At 36.2% G+C, this 27,500-nt stretch overlaps 2 protein-coding genes across 4 annotated transcripts; both read left to right on the plus strand.

Moving 5' to 3' along the window:
* The first annotated feature begins 5,350 nt into the window (after positions 1 to 5,350).
* tey (teyrha-meyrha) lies at positions 5,351 to 21,239 on the plus strand. 3 transcript variants are annotated; one of them, XM_068293849.1, is made up of 9 exons: positions 5,351 to 5,651; positions 13,120 to 13,401; positions 13,508 to 13,661; positions 17,948 to 18,585; positions 18,669 to 18,827; positions 18,897 to 19,275; positions 19,440 to 19,746; positions 20,289 to 20,562; positions 20,879 to 21,239. In XM_068293849.1, exons 1-9 carry the CDS (start codon positions 5,535 to 5,537, stop codon positions 21,155 to 21,157), a joined length of 2,589 nt encoding a protein of 862 aa, XP_068149950.1. In that variant the 5' UTR covers positions 5,351 to 5,534; the 3' UTR covers positions 21,158 to 21,239. The 3 variants fall into 3 exon arrangements, with proteins under 3 accessions (XP_068149950.1, XP_068149951.1, XP_068149952.1); XM_068293850.1 differs by having other exon boundaries at positions 20,289 to 20,505; XM_068293851.1 differs by having other exon boundaries at positions 20,883 to 20,964.
* A 2,155-nt stretch (positions 21,240 to 23,394) lies between these two features.
* On the plus strand, positions 23,395 to 26,011 carry Oat (Ornithine aminotransferase precursor). Its single transcript, XM_068293765.1, has 3 exons — positions 23,395 to 23,822; positions 24,814 to 25,628; positions 25,690 to 26,011. Exons 1-3 carry the CDS (start codon positions 23,512 to 23,514, stop codon positions 25,848 to 25,850), a joined length of 1,287 nt encoding a protein of 428 aa, XP_068149866.1. The 5' UTR covers positions 23,395 to 23,511; the 3' UTR covers positions 25,851 to 26,011.
* The last annotated feature ends 1,489 nt before the right edge of the window (positions 26,012 to 27,500 follow it).

Here is a 27,500-nt window from a genome sequence, read left to right on the forward strand (position 1 = left end):
TATTTTAGATTGGATTGAATGGAGGATTGCAAGAGGATTACAAATGGTGAATTAGAATATTAAGTATTCGATAGATTAAGAAAATTTGAAGGGGAAGATTTTTTATATATTCCAAATAAACTCATGCAAGATTCTTGCCTAGAGACCGATTACATCAAAGGTTTTTTGCTAATAGATAAAATACAATTCTTGTTATATGCCTGATCAGACTTTTGTAAAGCAGAGAAGTGACCAGAGATCTGCCCGATGATGATGACTCTCTGCCCGTCCATCTATCTATATCAGTATTGTGTATACGCCACGTATTACAATCATTTCGTAACGTTTTCAACCTCAACAATTAAATACTCGATCAGCATAAAAATAAATATGTATTGGAGTTCGTAAGTTCGTCTGTTTTGGTAAATTTCAAGCCATTAATTTAATAGCTATTGATACTTATTTAAGCCTTCTATTAGGTAAATAAGGTGAGAGAGTTGGCCACTATAATCTATGTATGTGTTTTGCATGTAGGACTACTATATTTTATGGATCCTTTAAAAACAAACGATAACTGATCCAAAATATTAAGTCAAAGTCTTATATTCGAAAGCTGCAAACAAAATGTTAATGTTAAGAATACTTTATCAGCAAAAAGAAATTTTACTTCTTATGAAAAATCTCTTTGCTTGTTGGAATAGACGACTTAAGAAATTTTCTATTCAATAGAAAGCTCTAAAGCCAATCGATAGTACGACTTTGGTAGTTTTGGTTTTAAAGTAAAATACAATTTTCTACTTTTTTTTTATTGATAGTTGAATCATTTTTCTGCATTATTGCTAGGAATGGAAACAATTTGAAAATGGTTAACTATTGAAATCGTTGTCGATTCAAACCTTATCCAATTGGTAGAAATATATTGGTTTATTAAGTCTATTTTGTGGGTCCCACATAGTCGGAACTTCTACTAATTAGTTCTTCTCTAATTATGTATACCGTATAAGAGGAATCGGTATTTTTCATATATTTACTAATGCCACAGGAAACACCTCCATATGTAGCATGAATTAACACATTTCTGGGCCAACAAAAAAATGCTATAAAAATGAAATTGATAAAATTGTAGACAGAGGCAGGGACTGGGGACATGTTACAATTAATGTTAAGGATTACTATTTTAAGACTTTTTTTGTTTATTTTTTATAAACTATTGGTATAAGTTTTGTACTGCTTAAGTCATAAATTAATCGAATCAACACACAGTGTGTCTGTGTGTGTGAGTGTGTGTGTGTGTATGGGTCTTAACCATCATAAACTATTTAGCAATTAAAATCCAATTTGCACTATATTTATATACACATACTAAAACCTAAGGCAAACTACATTAAATTATAAGAAAATGATTTGCCACAAAATTATTAAACAACTGCGAAAAGCTGCAATAAAGAACAACACAACAACAACAAACAAAAACAAAAAAAAAAAAAAAATGGAAAGAAAAAAAAGAACAACAACTCTCAAGTGGCAGCTGCTTCAATGGCCACTACATAAATTAGCTGTCAGAGCCAAGATGTGACAAGTTGTATATACATATATGTATATATGTATATATATCTGGTATATATCTTTATATATGTATGTATGTATATGTACATATAAATGTACAAGACATATCTAGGTAGATGACAAAGACAACGTCGACAAGTTGCTTGTATATATATATTATATATATAAAGAGCCACACCCACATGCGCCCATAAAGAACAAGTATTTAATTTTGTAGCTGCTGTGGAGACGACAAAAAAAAAAACAGAAGGTTGACAAACTGACAAAGACCAAAAGAGGCGACTAAGAAGAAGTAGAAGAAAAAGGAAAAAAAAAATAGCGAATCAGCAGCACATAAATAAAATGAAAAATCTACTGACAACGCACACAAAATGCAGTACAGGCAAGTCCTACTGCTAGTCCTGCTCCCTTGCTCCTGGCTCTTGGTCTTGATTCTCTGATGCTGCTGGCTTCTGGTTAGTTATTCTACTCTTCCACCTCTACCTCTCTCACTTGCCCCACCATCCTGCCCCTTGGCCATGGCTATGTGTACATAGACACATAATGTAGGCTACCTCCAACGTTGTATTCTGGGTAGGCGCATGCTCTGAGGAGTACCCGTAACGCTCTCTATCTCATTCTCACAGCAATTCTCAACCGCCCATCATCATCTATCTCTATCTACATGCATGTACATATACATATAGGTATAGGTATGTGTAAGTTTCTCTCGCCTTTCACACATTTCTCTTCCGTCTCCTCCTTCACATTTCTGGCACTTCTTCACTTTGGTTTGTTGGCCTGTAATAAACCAAAGTCGGAGGCAACTTTCTGGAAATTATCAACTTGCGCACAAAGGAATTCTTAAAATGTAAATTTAATGAGCAAAAAATTAGATGGAGAAATCTTGGCTACCATCAGCCAACCAAACATGGTCAAAAGAAAATTTACTAGGCTTCAATTAAATATATATATATTTATATATATATATTTGTATGTATGTACATATATAAAAATGGTGGGGGGGGAGTGTGTACGGTAGGTGACAGACAGGCCCCATAAACATGTCAAAAGGTTTGCCTCTTCTCTTTCATTTTTTTCTTTATTCTTCATCGTTTTTTGTTGCTTGCGTTTTTGTTGTTGTGTCTCCTTTTTATTTAGTTAGTTCCAACACATTGCTAAATCACAGTAACAACAACAACAACAAGTCATAAGAAGTTGGCTTAAAGGCTTTTTCTTGTAGTGGTTCTTTTTTTTTTGTTTATTTTTTGTTGTTGTTGTTGTCCATGTTTAGTTGAAGTGCTTGGTTGTTGTTGTTTTTATTAATATTCTGTGTCACAGATATTTTCAATTTCCGACAGTGGAATGAGTATGAATAGAAGTGCAGTGAGGAATGTGTGTGTGTGTTTGTGTGTGTGCAAAACTTTTAACTTTCTTATTCAGTACTAGACTGGACAATAAATTATACATATGTAGTTAGCAATCAAAACAAACTAGATTATTTAGTCATTTTGGACAAAGTACATTTGTAGATAGATATGTCGTCTATAAGACCTAAGCCTTAACTAAACATTTAAAATGTGTCTTAAATCATTTGAATTCTGATTTCGTATCTTTATTTTCATAAAAATTATACAGACATTCTTCATGTTAATTCAACTTTTTATGCAAGTTTTCAGGTAAAATAACTTTTCATTAGATCGTACAATTGGTTGAAAGGATTAGATATATTTAAAACAAATTTTTTTACGTTTTTATGTGATGAATATTTGATGAGACGATCCCTGTGTTTCTTTAGTTTTTGGTTTTAAAAAAAATTCATGATTTTCATGATAAAGCTACATACATAAGTGTTTACATATGTACATACATACATAAGTGTTTACATATGTGTAACCTCCTAGAAGAGAACTTTTGACTCAAAAAGGATATTCGGATATATGAAAATATCTAGTAAGAATATTTTTATCCCCTTTAAATGGCTTTAAATGAAGAAAAAGCTTAAGACCCTTAACCGAATTTGCGTTGAACATTTCGGTCGAACTTTTCTAATTGTGCGAAACGTGAAAAGTGTTTACATACACACATGAAAAACTTTAAAGATGCCGAAGGCAATCGGTGTTAGAGATAAGTCGGATGCGGAATATTCGATATTCCTATACAAAAATAGAATTAGTTTTGGGATTAAATAAAATACGTGGGTTAATAGAAAAAGAAATTTCATCTGACCGACCTGTTACTTCAAATGTACTCTCCTCTACGAAATAGCCGTTTAAAATATTATCATTTGAGAGTTTTTTGCATAAAAAAAGAGGACATGGCCAAACTTTTGGATCCTACGAATCGAACTGCATAATAATGGACAAGTTATTTAAGCTACATTGATGTTTTTTTCCGAAATTTTTTTCATTATAGTTACAACTTTCTAAATAAAAAGTAAATATTTTGTTTTGTATTTCAAAGATTTTGAATGTTTTTTTAAATTTTTATCGACAAAGTGTCGAACATAGTCTTGGAAAGATATCATGCTTCATATTCAGAATCTATGGTCTATTTTCTTATAAAGGCAGAAAGTGTTGTATAAGACAAAATAAAAAGATTTTTGAATTTTTTCTAAAAGAAAACTAATTTCAGGTAGGCCCTTTTAATTTTATGAACAAAATAAAGGAAATACATATAAACTTTTGAACGGAAAATACTTTTAAATAAAAATCCTTCGACAAAAATTATTGGATTCGACATAATTTGTTTTGGAAGTTTTTGAACATTTTATTCAAGTATCCCCTTCTCATTATTTGTCAGTCACACAAATTTATCCTGGTAGATACCACAGTAATGTGGCAATATTAAGTGTCCGGCAGACAACAACAAAAACAACAACAACAACAACACAAAAAGCAACAGTAAAAATAAAAAGAGACTTCCAAGATACTTGTCCAGCAGAGAAGTGCCCAACCAAGGGAGACAACACTGAGAAAATGCCAAAGCCAAAAGTGGGAAAATGCTTCTCATACGGTTTATTTACACAAAATGTCAGATGAAGGATGAGAAAGAGTAAGCGAGAAGGAGCCATTGAAAGCGGGCGAGCGACAGAGAAAGCGAGAGAGAGGGAACTGCTGCCCAGTCCCAGGTGCTGGCAGACAAACAGGCAGATAAACAGACAAACAATTTTGCCAACCATTTTGGAATAATAACAAACTCCTCAGTACTCCCCAGCATTCCCCCTCCGACAGTTTACCCTATCTACCTACCTAACCCCCATCACCATGCCACCATGCATCCCGCCCAGCATTCACCTACCGTGGCACTCCCCCGTTTTCGCCCACAAAATCGAGGGAAGTGTATTTTGTATGTACGAAAAATCCGATGGGCTTGCACACCAACAACATTCATGGAGTGGTGTAGAGCATGAGATAAAAAGAGATGGCACACATGGCATATAAACCGGTTCGTACGCCCTCTCAGCCAATCAGCAATGGAGAAATGTGTTCGACTGCGCAGTAGCTAGCTGCTGCTGCTGCCAGTCAGGCAACTAGAAAGAAGCAGAGACGCACAATTCGAATTGGAACTACCAACACCAACTGCAGACAGCCTCAGTTGGACTTTTGCTGCGCGTACGTGCGGGTGCGAAGCGAAAGGAAAAGCAAATTCAAATTCAAAATCAAAAAGGAAAAACAAGTAGCAAAAAACAAACAAGAAAATCTTAGAAGAGAAAACAAAAATCGGTCAGCTGATAATCATAATTTAATTTAAGAAAATTTTAATTCTTTTTTTTCCCGACGCGCGTTATTTTTTGAACAAATCCTCTCTCCCTCTATTTATACATCTGCCTATATACAAATATACCGATAAATGGCCAATAATTATTTACCAAAAAGGAGAAAAATTGTCCATTTTAATTAGTGTGGAAGAGAGTGTGGAAAATATATATATATATATGTGTTGAGGTTATGTTTTAGTGCCAAACAAATTGAACGAGAAACGAAAAGCTATTCAGTCTTCCCATTTAGATGGAAAACAACGCATTTGGCAATAGCCATTTGCCATCACAAGCGCTTGTTGTTCTATCGGAGGCCGCTTCCGGTTTGCATGAGGCTTTGCGTGGACAACGTCCGTTTCCAGCGAGAGTAAGTAAAACCAAAAACAAAAAAACTCACTCCTAAAAACCAAAATTTAACTCGGTATCCCCCAAGTCACCAACTCTCCAACTCCAAGTCAATGAAATAATCAGAATGAGAGAGGGAGAGAGGGACAGACAGGGAGAAAAGACTTACTGAAGGACGACTGATTGCATATCGAGGGGACATATTTATGACAAATCATAAAGCAGAAGCCAGAGACGTGGCGACCCATCTTCTCAGACTCAAATCCAACTTCAATACCAATTTGAACTGCAGCAGTAGCCCCCAATGCCCCAAAAAGATATTCAGCTATAAATCAGACGATCACACCGAAAGCTACCGCAGACACAATGGCCCGCATTGTAAAACCACAAAAAACGAACTTCGATGCCAAGTTTAAAAAAAAAGGAACTTAGTCAGTCAAAAAGGCAGATTTGAAACGCTGCTAAGAGAGACAGTGAAACAATTAATAGAAACAAAAAAAAAAACTTAATATTTTAAGTAATGATATGTCAAAAGGCCGCTAAATCGTATTTAGAGCTTTAATTCTTATTGAAAGAAAGAGGGAGGGCAAATTGTGTGGATAAACGATGAGACAACATTTGGACATGAAAGTTGAAAAGACAAAAGTTGGCCAAGTCTATTTAAAAGATTCTTGCATGGTCCAAGAATATAGATACATATCTACATACATATGTAGTTAGCTTTCAAATTCGTCAAATTTTTATACAACTCGATTTCACTGTGCCCCTGTTTTGCTTCTGCTCCTACTACTGCTGCTGCTGCTGCTGCTGCTGATTCTGTTACCTCTCCTTGCCTCATTCACATTCCGATCGACGAATGCGTTTGCAAACGCCCCATTGTGTGTAGATTTGTTTTTTTGCCGACGAACAGATTTATGATAGCTACCAATACCAATTCCAATTCCGATTCTGATTCCAAACTACAAAACACAAGCAGCACCAGCAACAACTACAACAACAACACCAACAACAACAACATGAAAGCACCAAAAAGCATTGGCAAAATCAGATGATGATGGAACAGAACGTCATCTTATGGTAGAGAGTCAACAAGAAGCTAAACTTGGTTTCAAGTTGAAGTTGGAGTTGTGGAAATTGAATTGGAGTTGTTTTAACTGGTGGGAGACAGAGAGATTCAAGAGTTTTCTGTCATCATTGTAAACATGAGCAATGATCTTGACGCTGATGCTACAAATGATGAAGAACTCGAACGCTGATGATGTCGGCGGCAAAAGGTTTCCATGTGCCATGCCTTTCCTTTTCGCATCTTCTCCTACATATGTATGTATGTATGTAGGTAGGTATGTGCCTTTTGTTCTTGTTGAATAACTCGAACTCTCTGGAATTGAAACTGGTTGTTTGGAAGTCAAGTAGTGCTGCATAACATTGAGTAGCGTTAAGATATGTTAAACATGACAACAATATGTCGTCCTCCGGCAAACTGGATGATTCGCAAATTGGATGCAAGAAAAAAGGGAAAGTGTAGTCCAAGTCGAAGTCAAAGCCCAAGCCATTAGAAACCCATTTGGTCAGGAACGTGACAAATGTGTTGGCCTCTAAAATACACCACCATTGACCTCCCCTTCTTTTAGTAATTTCCCCCCAAAAAACAGATGTTGGCCCCTTGTAATCAGAGATTTCTGAACAAAATGCAACATCATGTGGGTTGAGGATACAAATTGCAATTTCTCTCTTCCTCTGACTTGCAGGATGATGATGGTGCGGATAATGCTGATGATGATGTGGGTCCAAGGATGAGAATGATTTGGCTGATATCCTATCGTCCTGGCAGCATATGTTAAGCTCCAAAATTGAGGTGCTAATTAGTCGTTTTGATAAGCGGTTATTTATGGCACTTAATTTGGGGGGCGTAATGCCAATTTAAATCGATGGAATGAGAAATCAAAGAGAGACTTTCTCTCTCTTCCCTTTAGCTAGTTATTCTCTCTTCTTTGTTTCAACACTTTGCTGAAGCACTCATTTTTCATGGTGAATAATAAAAATTAATAAAAACCAAGCCAAAAGCATATTAAATGCTATATCAAATATGTTTTAATATGGCCTTTGGTCCGTGTGTTCTCTCTCTCTCTCTCTCCCTATTATTTTCATCTCTGTCGGCTAACAATTTAACCACCAACAGTTGAACAAAAACTGAGTCGATATTTTTATACCCTTCTAGTCTCAGCATTTTTACTCAACTTCTTAAATGAATTGTAAGGCAAAGTTGGCTATATATCCATAAAAATACATGATTTTTATCCAAGACCAAAAGTTTTATGCTTATAGTCGTTACTTCTGTTCTCCATTTGATGATCAGTGGGTAGAAAAAGCTTCTTTGCAAACTGTTTTCCAAAATGAATACAACCTTTAGGCAAAGGGAGTGCCGAGAGTGGAATGGCGCACAACCATAACAATTTTGTAACCACAACAACAAAAAGGTAAACGGACTGACCCCACAGAGAGTGACAACCAAGCAGCAACATAAATGGAGGGAGAAAGCGACTAGCGGTAGTAGGCGGGGAGAACGAGAAAGCGAAAAGAGGAGGAAATATATATGGTCAGAGTCAGAGTGGCATCAGACACTACCCTAGCGTAAAATTATGAGACTGAGGCGGGACTAACATATGAAAAATAATTCTTGTTTTGTTCAGGCAATGGGCAATGGGTGTTCCTGCATATGTATGCCTGTGTGTGTGTGTGTGCGAGTGCGCTTAATTTAATTTGATGCAATTTATCAAGAGGGCAAACTCTGAGGTACGAGTAAGAAACAACATTCTGCACATTCAACGAGCCGTATAACAAGCTCTGAACTCAGCCAACTTGCTCATAAAGTGTAGGCAAAGTGGGTGGTGGGTAGTGGTTAGTGCTTGGTAGGAGGCTTAGAGAATGGTGGAAAAAGTTACCAACCAAAGCGAAGATAAATATTCAATGAATTTGGTAACTGAAACACCTTCTTACTTCTGCACTCTTATAGTATAGGCCATGATCTTGACTTTGTTTGTATTTATATAACTTAGAACGAACATAAAAAAAAAAACCAAGAACCATAAACTTTTTTAAAGCAGTGTTAAAGAAAAATGTTTGATCAACTAAATAGAAATTAGCTTTATTTTAGCAGAATCTAAGGCCTAAAAGTATATTTAACATAAATTCAAAATCTTTTTAGATTTAATTTATTGAACTAATTATTACATAATTTTTAATAATTACATATTTGTATGTATAACAAATGATTTGGTGAAAGTTTGATTAATATTAAGCTAATTTCCCTGTTACTATAAATATTATAGACTTTTGTTCAAGGACAGTCATGGCCAAAGTCTAGAAAAAATGTGGTCAAGACAATTTGTATTCGATTCAAAGAGATAATCAAAGTAAATTTTGATTGAAAATATGGAATAACATGTTCAATCGATTATGATTTGTTATTGCATTAGGCATAAATCTAGTTTTCGTTTTGTATAAAATCACTGGTACTTGGAATTTCGAGAATTTGGCATTTATTCAATTGATTTATGGTTTGTTAATCAGTTGCCAGCGAGTTGTAGCAGGTGCAACCCTCTTTTTGGTCCCCTTTGTCCCTGCCATCGCGCACTGTCACATATTGTTTGCCTTTCTATTAGAGGGCATTAAAATTGTAAGCGAAAAAGCGGGTGATTTGTTAGATGGCAAATAGTATATAGAACATTCCACAGATACTTTTGAGGGGGGTTGCTGCTGCTCATCTGGAGATTTGCATAATGCGGACTTCTGACTGTTGTTTGCTTTTAACACTTGAATTATTGTCTTTGGGCCCCCAACTCCAATACTACCAACACCACCAGCCAACCCCCCTTCTCATCCTCCATTCTATGGTTTTGTTGTGCGCCACCACTGTGTAAAGTTCTCCATTCTCAGCTGCAGCAGCAAGAGGCAACAACAATAAACAGCTTAATTACAACAACATCGATAACGAGTGGCCAAAAACAGGCAATTGTCATCGTTGTCTACATACAATTGCCAATTTCGTTTAACTTGGCCATAAAATACTACAAAACAGACAAGCTACAGATAGACTGAGACAACGACACAGAGACCACGACTTCAACAACACACCATATGCAAGAGAGAGGGAAAGAGAGAGAGAGAGCAAGAGCGTATGAGCAAACAAATAAATCTCAATTTGTGGCACTGAAGGCAAAGAGAAAGAAAACAAAAACAAAACAAAAAAGTTAGTACTGTAAAACGTTTAGCAATTGGCGAACTAAATGTTTATGGCCAGCCTCTTAACCTGTTTGCCTTTTCGACTTTAACTTAACTGATTGCTGCAGTCAGGTGGATAGACACTTTGGTAAATTCCTATAGCATACACTAAGGCGCCGAAGCGAGAATAACGTTTAATTATTTTAATACATACATATTAAAATTAAATTTAATTTCTTTATAAAACTATATACTATAATTATATACCAAACCCGGGTTCGAATCCCAGGCTAGTGTATGGATGTAGTTTTCTTCTAACAATAAGCCGAAGGCCTTAGTTGTCAGTGCTTGTAAAATATAGTAAGATTGATAGTTTACAACTATATCCTATACTTATAGATTAATAACAATTATATAACAAAAGCCAACCTCGAAATATATTTCAAATATCAAAATAATTTTAGTTATTAAATAATTTAATCTTCATTTAAACTCAAGTTTTTATATTCTTAAAAAAGATTATCTGAACTTAAATGGATGCTGAGATTTTTCATATAAAGGCAATGTTTAGAGCACCAAAAAATTAACACTTTTTTAAAGATAAAGTCAGTAAAAAGATAATTAATAAAAATCTGTAAGAAAAAGGGTTTGCTTGGTAAGAAGAATATATATTTTTGTTTTGATTAACGTAAAACAAATCGGTTGGGTTACTACTTAAAACAAAGGTTTTTTTGCCTAAGACTTTCCATGATGAGTGGACAAGAACCTTGCTAGATCGTCAAAAGCGTTTTAAGCTAATACAAAGTTCCGATACTTAAAACAGAAATTAATTATTTCGAGATTATAAAACGTCTTACTTTCGATTACTTTTTCCCTTCATTAATTTCAAATGCTATTGCCTACTTTTTTAGGGTCTAAAGTTATGGGTACATAATGTGTATACGCCTGGTTAGCTGAAATTGAAATGTTGCTAGAGTTTATCAGTTTGGGTTAAGTCTTCCCAAATTGCATTTTGTGCTCAACCACAATATGTAACATTTTCCTTCGTCGTTGTAGTTGAGGATTTTTTTTTTTTTTCGTATCATTTTCCCACACTTTTTCTTTTCTTGCGAAAAAAATTTGCAGACAAATTTGTATGTAAATTTTGTTGCCTCCAACTTTTTTGAGAGTGAGGATGAGATAATGTCGGAGTGAGGGGTAAAGGACTTAGTACTTGTCACACATGTCGTTTGCTTATGTTCTCTATCTTGTCCTCAGCCTGGCGACGAAAAGCAGCATCAGCAGCAACAACAACAACAACAACAATGAGAACAACATTTAACACTCTTCATCAGCCTCAATTTGTTATGAACGATTTTGGAATGGGTATGCGTGTGTGTGTGTGTTTATCCTTTGCCACATTTTATCGCTCAACGTCACCCCACCTACCCCCTCCCCACCAAAGACCCATATCATTTGCAAAAAGATTCTTTTTTTTTCGTCTTTTTCTCTCGTTATTTTAACACCCCATTGACAGAGTGTGGGTGAGCAAGTGGGAGATGTTGATTCGCGGTGTAGGAAAACTCCCACCCATCGTCCCATCTCCTCATATACATACATATATCCCACATGCGTTTTTGTGGCGCTATATCGTAACTCTAAAATCTCTCAATTTTGTGCCGTTTAACATTTATTTGTCGTAAATTAAACTTTTCCTCATCATTTTCCTCGTCTATTGATGTGTGAGCGCAAATGGTTTTATATTGGAAATTCGATCACATTTTCTAGGGATTATTTTTGTTTTACACTCTTCCATTTTGTCTCATGTGTTTGCTGTTGTTGCTGCTGCTGTTCTTGTCGTCGTTGGTTGTGTGTTACCTAATCGGTAAAATAATCTGCTGCAGCACTTTTGCCTTACCTTCATTATAATTGGCTAATTTTGATGCCAAGTCATGTAGCCGCAATGGCAGAATTTTGAATGCTTAAATTTAACGCTCACTTAGTCGCACGTTTTCACAATATGGGCGGGAGGGTGGAATCTAAGGAAAAGGCAATTAGAGAGTAAACAAGTTGGAAACACGCAGGAAAAGCGTGCAGTCTATACAGCGTAGAAAGAAGCGGGGAGTTCAAATATTCATAAATGAAATGAGTTGTGTTCGTTTTCCAAACAATTTGTTCACTAGCTTCACTATAGAATTGTTTGCTTTTCCAAAACCAATTTACCAATCCAAACATCGACATGGAAATTAGGAAAGAGATTCATTTACCGATCCTAAAACTAACTAATAGACATATATTGTTTAACCAAAGGGTTAAACTACTTCATTCACTGACTAATTTGAATCTGAATATCCTACAGTACAAGTCTATTTCAAATCTTGTCACATTTAAGGTCTGGCGATATCTTGTTCTGCTAATTTTCTATGTATTTTTTTAAGTTCAAAATAATTTGGAAAGCTTTGAGTTAAATTATTTTGTCTACACGATTATTTTGGGTTTATATCCTTGTTTTGAGCTCAAAATTTCGAAAATATATTTATCTCATGAATTGTTGATTTGCGAAAAGAATTACTACATTTTTCACCAACTCTTCCATGGACAATATTGAATATGTTTATAAGTTTCTCCACCACAGCAACTTAGCGTAGAAAATGTAAAGTACCATCCATAGCAACAAAGACCGCATAAGGCATTTCAATTTGTACAATATTGACGTAATATTAATTTAACAAAACCTTAGTTCTTTGTGCATATCCACATTGCCGTCGTTCGCCAGCCTTCTTGAACTTTCGTTTTTGGCACTTGAAATTTAATTGAAACTTATATAAAAATCTACTTAATTTCTCAACTTCTTCAGGATTTTCAGAGCATTTCTATATAGAAAATGCCTTCGGAACAGATTTTTTGGCCGACAAATTAGAAGAACCCGTAGACGTGGTGGATAATAGTTGTATTTAGACAAATCGTTCGATAAAAGAAAGATAGAGATTTATTGTTTTCTCGTTTTTATATCATACCTATATAAAGAAAGGCTTCCCCAAAAATAACCATTCCAACTCAGTTGAAATGATTTTGAGATTCTTAGAATCATAAAGACAAAAATCATTTTTTGTAGCCTATGAAATAAAATTGCATCATTAGACAGTGAAAATCCAAAAAATATATCTAGTTAATTCTAATACCACAATGGAGAAACTTGAGTTGAAATGACTTTTAACACATATTTTTGTCAAAGCAATAAATTTGTTGGTACATTCGTCTAATTTGCTACTTATTCTGGCTATTTGCAGTTACCTGACGCCAAAGATCTACACAATATGTCACTAGTCAGCAACTATGGCACCCATTTGCTGCACAACTTCCATCCGCATCTTCTCCAGACTCTCAATCATGGCATGCTGGCGGCAAATGGCGCTGCAGCTGCAGCTGCTGCAGCGGCAGCTGCCTCCGGGGGAGTTGGGCCAACTAGTTATTTTGCCAGCAGCAGTGAAAGGAAGCCGTCGGTTCTGACGAATTTCTCGCTACCATCGGCATTTTCGCCACCCAAATATATAGGCATATCGTTGGATCAGGTGAGTGGATTTTCGTATCCGATATTCGAATTTTCGGCTTACTACGATTGACACTTGTCATAATTGTGAAATTGGTTTATGTTGTTTTTCTTTTTCGTATTTGCAGAATCTTTTCAATGGCAGCGAATCATTTCGCACGGATTCGGCCAGTCCCACATGTACATCACATGAATCCATGGAAGGATCACAGGATTATGATGCCATTGAAAAGGGTGAAAGTCCGCGCAGTAATAATTCTCAGGATCCCAGGGATTTGAGGCGTAAGTTTGGGTTTCCCTTTTATTTTTCGCAAAAATTTCACTTCAAATTTGCATGTGCCGACCAACCGATAAAGTACAAAAAACAACAGCAAAAAAAAAGGAACAAAAATACTTCTATCCTCCCTTCTTCCCTGTTTGGTTTTTTCTACATTTTGTGTTTGTTTGCTTGCTGATAAGAATCTTTTGACGTATTTGTTTCAATTTTACTTTTGCTGAAAGCAATTTTAACGCTTCAGTAGGTTAACTTTGACTGGCAGGCGTAAGGATAGATGCAGGACAGTATAGGATTTTTCTCTTTCCTTCGTTTGTTTTTTTTTTTTTTTATATTAGTTTTTCAATTTTCCTATATAAAATTTCCACCTGAGGGTGGATGATTGCTTACAGTGCTCCGCTTCAATTTGCCTAAAAGTAGGCTAAACAAATTTGTTTGTTTCTCTGTCTGTTCGTGTCTCTGGCGGTCTATCTGTTACATTTGACTCTGACAAATGCGTTGCTAATTGGCTTTGACTGAGAGTTAAGCTTCTTAGCTACAATTTTGAAAGGCAACATCAGTAGCAGCAGCAGCAACAGCATATGAAAATGATAAATATGATAAATAAGAGCTAAGCGAAGGTCACCGAGCCAGAGGCGTCGTGCATCAACGGGGTGAAACCAGGAATTCATACTTCTCAATTACAATTACCAAATTATTTGCAATTAGGCAAAATCCCGAATGAGCAGGTTCGATGTATAGTGTGTGTCTTTATAGAGCGTTATCAAAAACTAAATAATTCTCTCATCAACTGCCTTCGCTTGCCATTCCAGAATCACCGTGCTAAAACTAGTTGTGAATTACAACTCGAAGTAGCGAAACATGATTTTAGATGGAAAGCCAATTGTTTAGTTGTAGTTCGATCATGTTTTTTTTCGACTAATGAGTAATTATTATGAGTATAATTCTGATTTTGCAACTACTTTACATTGAGACTTATGAAGAGTACTAAGTAGTATAAGTCATTATAAATGAAACCAAGTACTAAGTACTAAGTAGTACTTTAAGCGGTCTTTTGTGTAATCTCTGTCATTTTGTAGTAAGTCTGTTATTTTTTTCGCTAAATAAAATGAATTTTGAACCCCTTCTATGTTGTTGTTGTTGTAGACACCCCTGTTCAATTTAAACATAAACAACTCTTTTATTTAACTTTCATATTTGCATATGAATTTAAAACCGGAAAACGAGTTTTCCCGCTTGTTCTTGTGCCACCATCGCCACCCTTACATTGTACTTTTCCTTCTATGATCTTTGTATTTAACTTTTGGCTTATGACACTCTAAAGCCATAAATTAATTGTATTAAATAATACACTTTTAATTAGCTGAGTTTCATTTTCAGATATATATGTATGTATATACTCAAAACTATGTACGTTTGTACATACTCAAACATATGTATGTATACATATACATATATTTACATCAAGGAGATTTTCAGCTGCCTTTCTTATGCTTAGCCTGTACGTTGCACGATTACCTCTTAAAAAAACACACGCAAGAGCCATTCGAAAGGGTTGACACAAGGTCTGGTGTGTGCCTGAACGTGAGTGTGTGTGTGTGCCGGCATCGAAAAGTGTTTTAAATGGCTCCGCCGATTCCCACTTGCATATTGAAATATAAACCACTTACCCTTCCATTGCCACTTGACTACAAAGTCAAACCGCATAAGAGGAAGATGCGGCACAAGGCCACGCCGGGCCGGGCCGGGTCGGGCTAATTACTTATGCTCGGCAACAATGTTGCAACAACTCGTCTTAGGCCAATTATAAATGAAACCAAGTCAAAACGTAAAGCCAAACGAACTGAACTCTACTACCATTACCCACACTTTGCCTGATTCCCTTTCTCCATTCGATGGCCCAAAATTTGAACAACCCTTATAAGGATAAGGATTGCTTTGCTCTTTTTTTTTTTGCCGTTTTTTTTTTTGTGTGTGTGTGTGTGTGTTTTGTTGGTCGAGTTCGTCGTGTGTTTTGTTCATCGTTGCCTCAAAAGGATGCGCAAGTGTTGCAAATCGCTTTGATTGCATTGTTCGAGTATTATGTATTATTATTATTATTATTACGATTATTGCTCGTTGGATGATGTATTATCCGAATGCACACTTGGAATTTTTCATATTAATTTTTTTGTCAGTAATATTAATGGGCGGCCGCAAAGAAGGAAATCTCATATTTTATCGCTATTTATGGAGAGATGAAAGCAATGAGAACATGGGACAAGCTGAAATATGGGAATGAGGTTGGTTAGATATGGAACATTGGCGCACTCATTGCCAAAAAAAAAAAGAGTACAAAGGTGTCAAAGAGAACTTCCAAACCTAACATTTTAGTAAAATTCTCAAATTAGTATTTCCGCAGAGTGTCTTTTTTTTTTTTTAAAAAGGTTAGAATTCGTTTGACAAATTGTTTGTTTAATGCTAGTGTCAAAAAGTATAAATTGATTAAGGAATTCAAAATATCCTTTTAATATATTTACCAATACATTTATTAATGAAAAGTTCATTATCAATACTTGTAATTTTTCAGGATTGAAAATCTAAGTGGAGGCAAAATATATTTCAGAATCCGGTTTAACTTTCCCTGCATAAAAGCTATATGATAAAGTCGTTCGTTCCGTTAAATTCTTGGCTCGTCATTTCCAATGGGCCAATATAGTCAATATAGATATACATATGTACAATGTTTGCAGTAGCTTGAGAGCCTTGCAAGGATCTTAACAGGTGAACTAAAACTGTAAGAGATTACTACGATATCGGCACACTGAATCGATCGATGATCCAAGTGGCTAGCCTTTTTTCCTTGAAACGATTTATAACTTTTATTTTTTGAAATGCTAAAATCTGATTAAAGTTTGTAAAATGTGTTTGTAAAAATGTGACACTAGTTTCCATCGCTTTTTAACTGTTTATAATAAATAAAAATAATTAGGATTAAGGGAATATTAAAAGACAGACAAAGCTTGATGTGATATCTTGAAGTAAAATTGTATTAAACAATTTAAAGTTGTTGTTAAAGTTAATTTAAAATTTAAATTCAGCCTTGGCCTTGTTAGCTTCACTATCTCCTACTATCTCTCTCTCTCTCTCTCTCTCTCTTGTTATACTCTATCTCTTTGCCCTTGCCGTGCTGCGTCCTTTTATCCTGTGGCTCTGTTGTGTCTGTTTTTGTTATTCGCGGTTTGTATTTAGTATTTCAACATTTGTAACTCATTTTGTTCGTTTTATTGTATATTTATTGTAATAATATTTTAATTGCGCCACACAAATACCTACATACACCACCCGCACACACACACACGCACACTCACATACAACACAACACCCAAAGTCACGTGCAGAGATTTTTTGGTCAAAAACAGTTTGTATTTATTGTGGCTTGTTTGCCATTTTGCTTCCTAAATACATTTTACGTGTGTGTCTGTGACATGAGAAATCGGGCATAAAACATATGAAATTACGAGCCACAATTAATTTTTCCTGTTTCACTTTTATTTTATTTTTTTCCTTCTTTTTTGGTTGTGGGTGCGACGTGTTAAAATTTTCGTAAAGAGAATGCAGAAAGAGGGACAGAGAAAGAGAGAAAGAAAAGGTGGGAGGAGGAGAGGAGAGGTAGTGGAAGTGGGCAATTAGAAAATGCCTGGAGAAATTTATGGGCAACATTTTCGGTATTTGGTATTCCAAAATTGAAATCAATGCCAGGGTAGTTGGAATTTACAAATTTTTATTGCCTTTCTGAATTGGCCATACACTTGATTGATGATTGCCGCACTGTACACACATATATTTCGATGTATTTAGGTATTTACATACATACATCTGTATACACAAGGAATCACAGTCCTGGCTTCATTTTTGGGGTATACGAAATACAACAAAAAGTTAACTTAGTGTGATGGATTAAGTTAAATCGGATTTTGTATTGAATTTATAAATTAATCTAAAATTTTGGACTATAATATCATGAAAAAAAATATTAAAAAAGGAAAAAACGAAAGTATCCATTTGAGATTTTCGATGCATTTGTTGATGTCAAAAAAAGCTTCTAAAATATTTGTATAAGTTTCATGGAAAAGTATTGAAATTTAAAGGTTTAAATTAATATATGTAAATCATTGATTTTAGCTATAACTTATTTGTTTTGAGAGAAGAAGAGAGAGAGAATAACAAACTTTTCTTGGACCGATTTTGGGACTTATAATTTTGGCTTAATTCATCCGTTAAATAAATTGCTTTTCATTTCGCTTGTTTCTAGATCTCCATGGCGGCAGTGCCAATAAGGGAGGACATAACCCAGCTGCAGTTGCCGCTGCTGCGGCTGCTGCCGCATCATCGTCGGCTGCCAGTTCTTCATCGTCGTCATCGTGCTCTACTAGCTCTTCCCTAGCCATAAGTACAGCGGCCACTACTATGGCCACACATCATTTGACCTCTCCGCATCATTCGCATCCGGCCCACCCTGCACATTCACATCCGCACGCCCATTCGCATGCCCATGCACATGCACACCATGGCCATATAGTACCCACATCGACGCATCATCATATGGTCCATCCGCATCCACATTCGCTGTCTCATCATCATGCAGCTGCAGCGCATCATGCGGCCCTGGCCAGTTTGAGTATGGCTGGATTGCGTGCGGTTCCTGGTGGCTTGAGTTTGGTCAGCGGACTGCAGGCAGCGGCCGCTGGCGGTGCCATACCAGATATGTGTCCAGTTTGTGGTTTGAAACTAAGTGCTGAGGAATGGCATACGCATTTTCTCACCGAACTCGATAGACTCTACAAGTTGAGTTCGGGATTTGAACGGGCCAATTTGCAGGCAACCTATATGTTTGCGCCACCATGTCCAGCACAAGAGAATGCCATACGCACCAGTCACAATCGTTGGGAGGTTAGTTATTAGTATATTTCATCAACTGCAAGCATCGGGGTCACCAATTTGTTATCTTTTTCTTCTCTCTCCTTATTAAACAGACATTCCAGCGTATACGGAATAATCGTCAGAATCGTTTGCGACTTAAAGTACGTAAACGTAAATATGGGGAAATGTATATGATGGAGAGTCTATATTGCAGTAGTTGTCCAATTTGCAAGAGAAAATATGCTTTGGAAACTGGCAAAATACCACCAGAGGTGAATGGCAGAGAATGAAATAGAAAAGAAGTTTTAAAACTAACAAATTTACTTGCACATTTTGTTTAGGACGATTCCAAAATGCAAGAGGAAATCGAAACTGTCGATGTGGAAAGTTGTAATGATGATGTACCCGATTCTGGTTCAGAATTAGCTGCTCCCCCGCCTCCCTCATTGGCAGTAATGCCTCAACTTCCACCTCCCTCGAGCAGCACCAGCAGTAATAGTAATAGTATGCACAATAGCAATGCCCAGCCGGGCAAACTAGATGGCATACTTTATCGTACGGCTTGTGTGATCAACCAAAAGGATGAGCAGGATGTTAGCACCAATGTGACCACGGCAAGCAGCATTACCAGCAGTTGGCAGTCTTCGTCCTCATCGTCTGGGCAAGAGTCATCCACATCCAACAGTGCGACAATATCAGCACCCCAAGCACATATCAGTGGTGGGTTTAAATATGACGATTTTGTGTGTGTGTGTTTTTTTTTCATTTCATTTTTTTGTCATAATTACTTCAATCTCCCTTTGTATGCATTGCCTCCTTCTCTTTGCTAACAATTTACATCAAATTCTATATTCTCCTTTCTGTCTGTGTGTGTGTTTCAACAGTGAAAAACGTCAGCGAGCTGTCATCTACCACACATCACTACTACAACGCCGACTCCTGTGGCGGTGGCGTAGGCGGAGGCGTAACCGACAACGGCAGCATCAACTCACAGCAAAATAATAATGGCAATAGCAACAAGGAGCTAATGATGGATACGGCATCGTGCCAAAACGATAGCGATGAGGATGTAATTGTGGATGATGATGAGACGACAACAACAATGAAAATGACGACTAGCAACAAACAGGCGACCTATGCAAAAGTACAACAGCGCCGTCAGCAGGAGGAGACCACTATAGGGAGTAGCAGGTGAGAAAAAGTAAAAAACATCCTTAGCGTGCTTAAAATTACTGATATCGACAGGACAATCGATATCACAATTAATTAGAATTCTATAACTAAATATCCAGCCAGCATTTTATGTATAAAGATTATGCATTTCTTTATAAATTATCTGTCTAATTCAAATAGTCATAAATGAGCTCATTTTCTAATCATAGGTGACATCTTTGTCCCTTTTAACCCTTCTTTTAATTCTTTTCGACTCCTTTTTGGGTCATAGTTTTAATATTAGACATCTAGGATGATTTCGAAATAACAATATTCAAAATTAAACCTAATCATTAGTTTTTATCCTTGAACTGGGGTAATTTTGAAAACTTTAATTTTCAACAAGATTGAAGGCTAAATCAAGCCAATGCAGAGGCAAGAATTTAATATCATTTGAATAAAAAATCAGATGTGTTCCATCTTTACATAGAGAACACAAAAGAAAATGTAATTTGTTTTAAGTTTTCTAAATGAATACATTTAATGTGAGAAAATTTGTGTGTGTTTTTTTTAACCTATAGATCAATGGAGAACATTTCGCCGATGGAGGAACGTCCACGCTCTGAGCCCCAAGTCAGTAGCACTGAGCCCGGTCCCATGGATATTACACACAATAACAACAATATAAATATTAACAACAATTCGTCGGCAAAGTATGGGGAATCCATGGATAATAGTCTAACGCAATTGTCATCGATGGGCGTCAGCATGCCGGGATTAACGCAATTGGACACAAAGGTGGGAATTAGTTCGGATTTAAAACCGGACGATGAAAACAAATGTTTCATTTGTAAGGTAATTTCTCAGTTTGCTTTAGTTCAATGACCACATTAAAAAAAGAAAAGAAAAACGTTCAAGCACGACCCCCACTCTCTTTCTCTCTGTCTCAGTCTCAGTCTCTAGTCTGAATCTTTATCTCTATAACTCATTTCTGTATCTTACGCTCCAGTCACTGTCCTTGCCGTTGTTTTGATTTCTCAGTGCACTTGTGTATTTAATTTTGTTTTTTGTTTTTTTGCATGACACTACTGCACTCTGTTGCTCCCAGGAGTATAATATATTTAAATAGCACATGGCTTATCTTTGGCTTTTCATTACTTTCTCTTTCAAGACAGGCATAAAGGATCTCAATACGGATGCATTTCTACGTGGACGTAATTTTTATTTTCATCAAAGCTGTGCCAATGTCATGAGTAGCTATCGATTAAATAAGGAGTTACTTAATCAGCAGCAGCAGGCACAGCAGCGTACGGCGGCGGGTGTGGGAGGAGGTGGAGGTGCAGCGTCAGCTGGTTCTATTTGTCCCGGATCAGGCGGTGGAGGAGGAGGAGATTCTGTGACGCCGCGCAGCCTGTCACCGGCCCAATCGCCGCAGCAAAGTGTCGAGTAAATTGCAATCAATATGTGCGAATTTATCAAGAGTGTGTGTCTGTGTGTATGTGTGTGTATGTTTTTGTGGTTAGCTAAATGGAACGAGTAACGAGTAGCGAGTAGCATATACCGACTAGCAAGTAAAGCGTAAAGCGAATAAGCTCGTAATATAATATATTCCACATACATATATTAATGTGTGTTGTTTTTTTTTTTTTTTTTTTTTTTTTTTGTCTAAATAATAAAAGGAAGAAGGAAAAACAAACCGAAACAAAAAACAATTTAGTGCAATGTATTGTGTGTTGCCTTTTCACCAAAATTCGTGTAATTTTTTTTTTTCTCTCTCTAAACGTGCTATAATTGTTAAATATATTTTAATTAAACCGGACGATGAACAACAACAAAAGCAAATATGCAAAAATCATGCAGAACGAGATCATAACTAAGCAAATAAAAGAATTAATTATACACTTCTAAGCATAAACACAAACCGACAACAAATATTTATGAAAAATCCAAAATAAATACATATAAAAATACTAAAAACAAAAGGCTTCTTTTTGTCGATCATTTGATAGGAATACTAAGGTCTATATCCTTAGCGAGGTAAGTACACATGAAAATAGGCTAAAAATTACATTGTTAATGAAAACATTATCATTAATTAATATGTTAATTACTTTTCTGAATGAGAAAATTACGATGCAATTACAACTTTCAATAGTTTTATACCCTTGCATAAAGGGTATATTCATTTTGGTCAGAAGTGTGCAACGCATTGAAGGAAGCATCCCCGACCATACAAAGTATATATATTCTTGATCAGCACGAGGAGACGAACTTAAATAGCCATGTCCTTCTGTCAGCCCGTTCGTCCGTCCGTCTGGATCAACGCAAACTCTTCCTAGACCGTTGGAGGTACAGAGTTGAAATACATGTAAGCTTGTATATCAAATAGCTCCCATAGGAACGATCGCTCGAAAACAGTGACTTTTGTCAATAACTTCGATATTTGCTATGCTAAGATTATAGGCCGTTTTGTCGCAAACTTTACACTTTTTAGGTAGGTAAGGGAGGAGTAACAAAATACTTGCAAGGTCGAAGTCGAAGATCCCTGGACGGATCCGCAAAAATATTTTTAAGAACGTTCCTATTGAAAAATCCAAATTTTCTGTTTACTTATTTCAGGAATATTGCAATTTAGGCATTTTTTTCAATACAAGGATTCATCGTAATGGGCATAAATTGCCGAAAAAAAGTTAAAAATAAATCGAAATACTGCTATTTCGCTGTTCAGACCCCTATGACTGATAAATAAATATGTATATGTACATAAACCAAACCGTACCTGTTGAGCTGCTTAGTCCTTTTTGGACATTAAAACAAAAAAAATGTAACTGAAACATTTGAAAATATTTCAATGGAATTTCATATAACGTAGGGTATTCAAAAAATTGGCTAAATAGTTTTATTTCGGAATAAATTTAGTTTTAAATTTATTATCGTTAACCCTGCTTTCGCACAATTTTTTTAAAGGATCATCCTAGAAATCTATGTCTTTATGTTTATTGTAATGAAAAAGCCAAGTCTTAACTGAAAATGAGGACCCGGGTTCGAATCCCAGGCTAGTGTATGGATGTAGTTTTTCGTCTAAGCCGAAGGCCTTAGTTGCCATTGCTTGTAAAATATAGTTACGTTGATAGGTTACAACTATATCCTATACTTATAATAATAATAATTATAAAAGCCCAGTCAAAAACAAAGTTCTAATTTCTTTAATTATTTGATCGATTAAATGAATTGATATAAATGCAGAATATTATACTGATCAAGAACAAGGAAACATATTAGTTTTAAAGTTTTGATCCAAGTTTCGTTTGCTGATCAAATGGTGCTTTAAAAATTAATAATTTCTTTTCCAAAAGAGTATGATTGGTGGAATATGAAAAAAAAAAAAAGCTTTATTTATTGTCCAAGCTTTTTGATCTCAATTGAGTAATGGAAAATTTTTGCTGACAAACAAACAAATAACAATTAAAGTAAAGTATCAGATGAGCTATTTATATAAAATTAAAAAGCTGTAAGATGATAGCAATACCAGCTCCAGCTAAGCTTAGCAAATACCATTCCCAGAGAGGAATGTGAAAGATACGGAGAGAGAGAACGAACATTGCTGGGGGGCCTTCTTCTTATCACAATATAGGGTATATATAAAGCTGCCCGACCCATGTTTGAGAACTTTCAGTAGACCAAGAAAGCGTTTAGCGAGTGGATGTGCTTTTTGTTCTCTCTCTCTGCCGCCTTAGATTTGTGACAACGGAACGAAAACAAAACAAGTGTGCGTCAAAAACTTAGAAATATAGAAATACAAATATGTTTTCCAAATTGTGCACACGTGGTTTGACCACACGCGTCAGCTGTTTGGCCCAGAAGGCCCAACCGAAAGACAAGGCCAGTGTAGCCTCTCAGGCTGTCTATGAACGTGAACAGAAATATGGAGCACATAATTATCATCCATTGCCGGTAGCCCTGACCAAAGGAGAAGGTTGCTTTGTCTGGGATGTGGAGGGCAAACGTTATTTTGATTACCTCAGTGCCTATTCGGCTGTCAATCAGGGACATTGTCATCCAAAGATCATTAAGGCCCTAACCGACCAGGCCTCCAAATTGGCCTTGACATCGCGGTGAGTAATAAAGAGAGTGCACAATAAGTTTATTCAACTTTCTATATAAACATCTATAAGTACGTAGAATATATAGTCAATACAAAACGAAAAAAAGACGTGCCCCCATTTCATGACTTCTTATCGTTTCGAAGCTTTATCATTCGATGTCTCAATCTATATAGTATATATATGTAAATGTATAGTATATATTTATTATTTCAACCTTGACCACAAAAAAAGAAAAAACCAAATGGTTCAAGTTTAGTCTCACATTTGTTGTCAACTGAAAAGTTCTTAATTAATCAATTGATTTTTGTTGAGGGCGTAAAATGTCAGCCGGATTTTGAGTTTTTTCAAATTCCCACCTAGAGATAGCCCGAGTACTAGGCGGAAGTTTTTTTTTTTTTTTTTTTTTTTGGGTTTAGTATGTCTAAATAAGATTAGAATTGTAATTTAACGAGCAGAAGTCGAAAAGTATTATGATTAAGATAAGAAATCTATTTTGGAAAACAAAAACACTAAACACAAAAATGAACACCTTAAAATATAAAAGTCAAATGCTAAATATTTGAAAATTAATCCAATGATCTACTGCTATTAGACAGGGATTACAATAATATATGAAAATACTTAAAAGCAACATCCAAACAGAAATACTTCATTTAAAAGTAATCGGCTAATTTGTTAACTGCTTTTAAAAGATAATGTTTATTTGCCATTTATATGAACTTTTCAGGCCACTCTCGATTCTTTAATGAATGAGCACAAATTATTAGCACTTGTGATTTGAACGTTATCGGTTATTTTTCATACGAGGTCCAGTTTAAATTGGTTTGTTTTTTATTTGCGGGTTGCCAAGACCAGATTATGTGATGGCATATAACATTTAGGCAAGTGATGATTGATTAATGACTTGTTATTGCAATGAATCTAAATTTGGAATGAGCATATTTATTTTTGTTTTTTCCTTTGTTTTTTTTTTTTTTTTTTTTTTTTTTTGTATTTGCAGTGCCTTCTACTCTGATGTTTTGGGTGAATATGAGGAATATGTAACGAAACTTTTTGGCTATGAGAAAGTTTTGCCCATGAATACTGGTGTGGAGGGCGGTGAAACTGCCTGTAAATTGGCTCGCAAATGGGGTTACCTCAAGAAGAATATACCAAAGAATCAGGCCAAGATTCTCTTTGCCCGCAACAATTTCTGGGGACGAACTCTTTCCGCAGTTTCGGCCTCAAATGATCCCAGCAGCTATGAAGGATTTGGACCATTTATGCCAGGCTTCGAATTGATCGAATACAACAATTTGACCGCCTTGGCAGAAGCTCTCAAGGATCCAAATGTTTGTGCCTTCATGGTTGAGCCTATTCAGGGTGAGGCCGGTGTTGTGGTACCCGATGAGGGATATCTCCGCAAAGTCCGCGAGCTGTGCTCACAACATAATGTTTTGTGGATAGCGGATGAGGTGCAAACCGGCTTGGCCAGAACTGGCAAAATGTTGGCTGTCGATTATGAGGATGTTCAACCGGATATTTTGATTTTGGGCAAAGCTTTGTCCGGTGGCATGTATCCCGTTTCCGCTGTACTAGCCAATGATGATGTAATGCTATGCATTAAGCCCGGCGAACATGGTTCCACATATGGTGGCAATCCCCTCGGATCACGTGTGGCCATTGCTGCCCTGGAGGTCTTGCAGGAGGAGAAATTGGCGGAGAACGCCTTCAAAATGGGTGAACTATTGCGAGGAGAATTGAGAAAGCTGCCAAGTGATGTAGTTTCTGTCGTTCGCGGCAAGGGTCTACTAAACGCCATTGTTATTAATCAGAGTAAGTGAATGTATGTAAAAAATACTTGAAACATTTGTATTTTTTCTTTTTAACTTTACAGAATACGATGCCTGGGAAGTGTGTCTAAAACTAAAGGAAAATGGTTTACTCGCTAAGCCAACACATGGCGATATCATCCGATTTGCCCCGCCATTGGTCATGAATGAAAGTCAAATATTGGAGAGCATTGATATCATCAAGAAGACCATCTTATCTATGTAATGAAGGAGATTGAGTGCAGAAAAGTTACAAATGTTTTGAGTGTGCGTGCCTGTGTGTCTGTGCTTATTATGTTTTTTTTTTTTATAACACTTTATGTAACACTTAAGTTTAAGTGGAAAAAGTCTGAGAAAATATACAACTAGATTTTCAATACTCGTAAATTTATTCAAAGTATATATATACATATGTACCTATATATTCTTCATGGCCATTAAATCCGCTTAACATTCTCCTCTTGCGCCAATTTGTATGTAATCTAAAGCATTTTCAATTTGTCTGTCTGTTGCCTAAAGGCATCAAAAGTCAACATTTCTCACACCTGTCAAGGCTTCAGCTGCCGCTGCTGCTGCTTCCCCTTGGGATGCTGTGTTTACCCAGCATCATGATGAGCATTAGCAGATTTTAGCTGTTTGACTTGTGTCATTTGCCATATTGATTTTAAAGATTTTCCCCGTTTTCAACAACAGGTGACAAGGCAAATGACACTTATAAGTAGGCTATGGATTTTATTTTTACTTTTATTGCAAAGCGAAGAGAGCCCGAAAAAGTAGGCAACAATTTGTTGAACCGATTTTAAAATTGGTTTATTTTCTTTTTATTCTACTTTTTAATTTTTAGCTTTTGCCTTTCGCTTGCTAATTAAAAGTTTTTGCATTAAAGAAACAGCATCTTATCTTTAAGACCATAAAAATAATAAAAAAGAACTTGCATCCTGTAAAGGTTAAAACTACCAAATCTTATGAGTCTGTGTCTTGATCTCTGGCCTTTGTCCATTTTCTGACGGAGTGGAAAGAGGAAGAGGCCCAGCTAGCTCAAGCTACTTTAAATGTGAATAGAGAGATGATGACGAGGGCAGGCAGCTTAGCTATGTAGTGCTTTTTGCATACTGCTGCATGCTGTGTTTTTTTGGGGGTGTCCGGGTGTTAGAAACCACACTTGGCCACTTGGCTGCCCTTTTTCGTTTCCTTTTCTTGTATGTGCGTGAGATGCTGTGTTTGTCCTTTCTACCCCACATAATCTTTGGCTTTTTATCGCCGCCCATCTGTTGATGTCTTTATTATTAAAAAACAAGCGACAAGCTAAGAGAAAAAGTGGCCGGGTGAATGAAGCCAAAAAAAAGAAAAAAGAAAAAGAAAGTGGCAATTTTTAGCCCATTTTTTTGTGGGTTTTATTGCCGGGAAAAGGAGGACTCGAGTCGACTCCTTAAGCATTTTATTAGGCAGTTTTCAAGTTGTCTCGTCGTCTGCACACATAATTAAATAAAGCGTTAAAATTAAAAATAAAGATTTTTCAAAAAAGATTCTTTTTACTTTGCTTTCTAAGGACATCCTTTTTGGCCTTTTGCTCTCGTTTCTGCTCGTTTCTGCTGTTTGTTGTCGTTAGGTCCTTTCAGATAAGCATTACAATGTCGCCGTTAATTCGTTTCATTCTACTACATTTTTTTATCTCACTCTCTCTCTCTGTCGCTCTCTCGAAAGTTCTTGGCAAAGATAAGAGGGCAGCGGCAAAAATGTTGCGACATTTTCCGCCTTGTAATTGTCCTTTTTAGGCAGGATGCCTCAGAAGTTTATTGCCTGACGACAACTTCCCCATCTCCGTCTCCGTTGTTGTCGACCGCGGCACGTTCATTTTTATATTTTAATTAAAAAA

The sequence above is a fragment of the Drosophila tropicalis genome, unplaced genomic scaffold (assembly GCF_018151085.1).
Source record: "Drosophila tropicalis isolate 14030-0801.00 unplaced genomic scaffold, ASM1815108v1 contig_805, whole genome shotgun sequence".
Classification (NCBI taxonomy): Eukaryota; Metazoa; Arthropoda; class Insecta; order Diptera; family Drosophilidae; genus Drosophila; species Drosophila tropicalis.